This window comes from Aplidium turbinatum, chromosome 14, assembly GCF_918807975.1.
Source record: "Aplidium turbinatum chromosome 14, kaAplTurb1.1, whole genome shotgun sequence".
Taxonomy (NCBI): Eukaryota; Metazoa; Chordata; class Ascidiacea; order Aplousobranchia; family Polyclinidae; genus Aplidium; species Aplidium turbinatum.
Genome location: NC_137485.1, coordinates 19,670,169 through 19,671,808, shown reverse-complemented (window position 1 = coordinate 19,671,808; position 1,640 = coordinate 19,670,169). Strand labels below are relative to the sequence as shown.

The 1,640-nt window shown below is 32.5% G+C and overlaps 1 protein-coding gene across 1 annotated transcript; it reads right to left on the bottom strand.

Moving 5' to 3' along the window:
- Positions 1-539: 539 nt before the first annotated feature.
- LOC145783709 (protein IMPACT-B-like) lies at positions 540-1,361 on the bottom strand. Its single transcript, XM_082595598.1, has one exon. The coding sequence runs from the start codon at positions 1,359-1,361 to the stop codon at positions 540-542; it is 822 nt and encodes a 273-aa protein (XP_082451724.1).
- Between the last annotated feature and the right edge of the window lie 279 nt (positions 1,362-1,640).

Sequence of the window (1,640 nt, the reverse complement as noted above, 5' to 3'; positions counted from 1 at the left end):
TAATATGCACTTATGTGGTGGTAATTGGTAACAAACATTGCTATAAATAAATACAACCAAACTTGCATAATGCATAGCCGATCTAGCACCACATTAGTACACTAATTGCAATTCGGTAGTTACCACATTGGAACTAAAACACAAATTACCAATTAAGGTTTAAAACAATTAGTGCATTCTATAGCCTACTCAGTAACAGCACACATTGTCAATAAAGAAATTTCTTAATAAAATGCAATAGTAGATACAAGTAGTTACAGCTTCCATAGAATTAGGTTCATATGAATATTGCAGTGTTAAAAAACCTGTAAACCTAGCGTCTCTTAGTTGGCTTTAAACCAATTCATAAAAAACAGAATTTTGGTAAAAAAATCTTATAATTAATATATAATATATTAACAAATATATTAAGTGACAATCGTAAGCGAACAAGAAAAGAAAAAAAAGGGAAAACACTGTATCGGGAGAGAACAGACAAGTAGTAAGCACTATGCTCAAAACAAAAACACCTTACTAAAATGCTTTAGCTTTCAATTTAATTATTTAGATTTACCAGACTTTTGAGTAGAGTTTGAAATAAACCCTTGTTGTAACAACACATTCCTTGCAACATTATTGATGTGTTTAAAACGATCTGGCCCTAATTTAATACCACCATACCATCTACTCACAATCACTACAACATTTCTAACATCAAGAATTTCCAACAAGTGCAACAGTCTACCACCAGCTGCAGACTCTCCATCATCATCACAATCTTGAAGAAACGTGGCAGGGGATTTGTTGGAAATTCTGTACGCCACAATGTTATGACTAGCATTAGCAATTTTGCGATTGTTTAGCAATGCTCTTCGCACTTGTTTAACCTCTTCTACAGTTGAGACAGAAGCTGCGTGAGCTTGAAAAGTGCTCCTGCGGTCAGTAAATGTTTCTCCATGGTAAATCTTTGGAACTTCTATTTTAGGATGATCTTCACAGTCAATTTCCTTTGTTAAGTGCACTTCTTTTGAATTTTCATTACCACCTAATGAAGAAACTTTATTTTGTATAAATTCTCTCAACATTTCAATCCATAAATACAGCACATTTTCGCCCAAATTTTCATTTGCTATACTATCTAAACGTTGTTGTAAATCAATTCTGTGCTTCGAATTTAGCCATGGAGCTTGTATTTCATACTTTGGGGCTGAATGACTTGGGTAAGTTGAAGGAAGAATCACCTGAAGTTTAAAATTATATGTTGCATTCTTACAGATTTGAAATAAATAAACACGTGAATATTCATCAACAACTTGCATTTCATTTTCATAGATGGCAGATAACGCTTCAATTTCATCAATTTGTGAACTTAAATTATCCATAACAAAAAGCCTAGCAACACTGCACCACAACAAAAATGAAGTTAGCTTTTAAAACATAGAATCATAAATTGATATATGACTAAAAGAATAGTTTCGTGGGATAACGATATTAGAAAACTTTTTAGTAAAAAAAATAATTATATGGAGGAGGTGCAAGTGTTCAATACAGTTTACATGCGTTGTTTGGGTACTGCAATGCAGGTTTAAGGAAACATAAATTTATACAAACCTTAATGGTAAATAAAAATTAGGTGTTCCGGAGGCTTATTTGCCTTATAC

Bases quoted from the DNA above. Each gene is read 5' to 3' on its own strand.
- LOC145783709 (XM_082595598.1), bottom strand. From the start codon at position 1,361: ATGGATAATTTAAGTTCACAAATTGATGAAATTGAAGCGTTATCTGCC.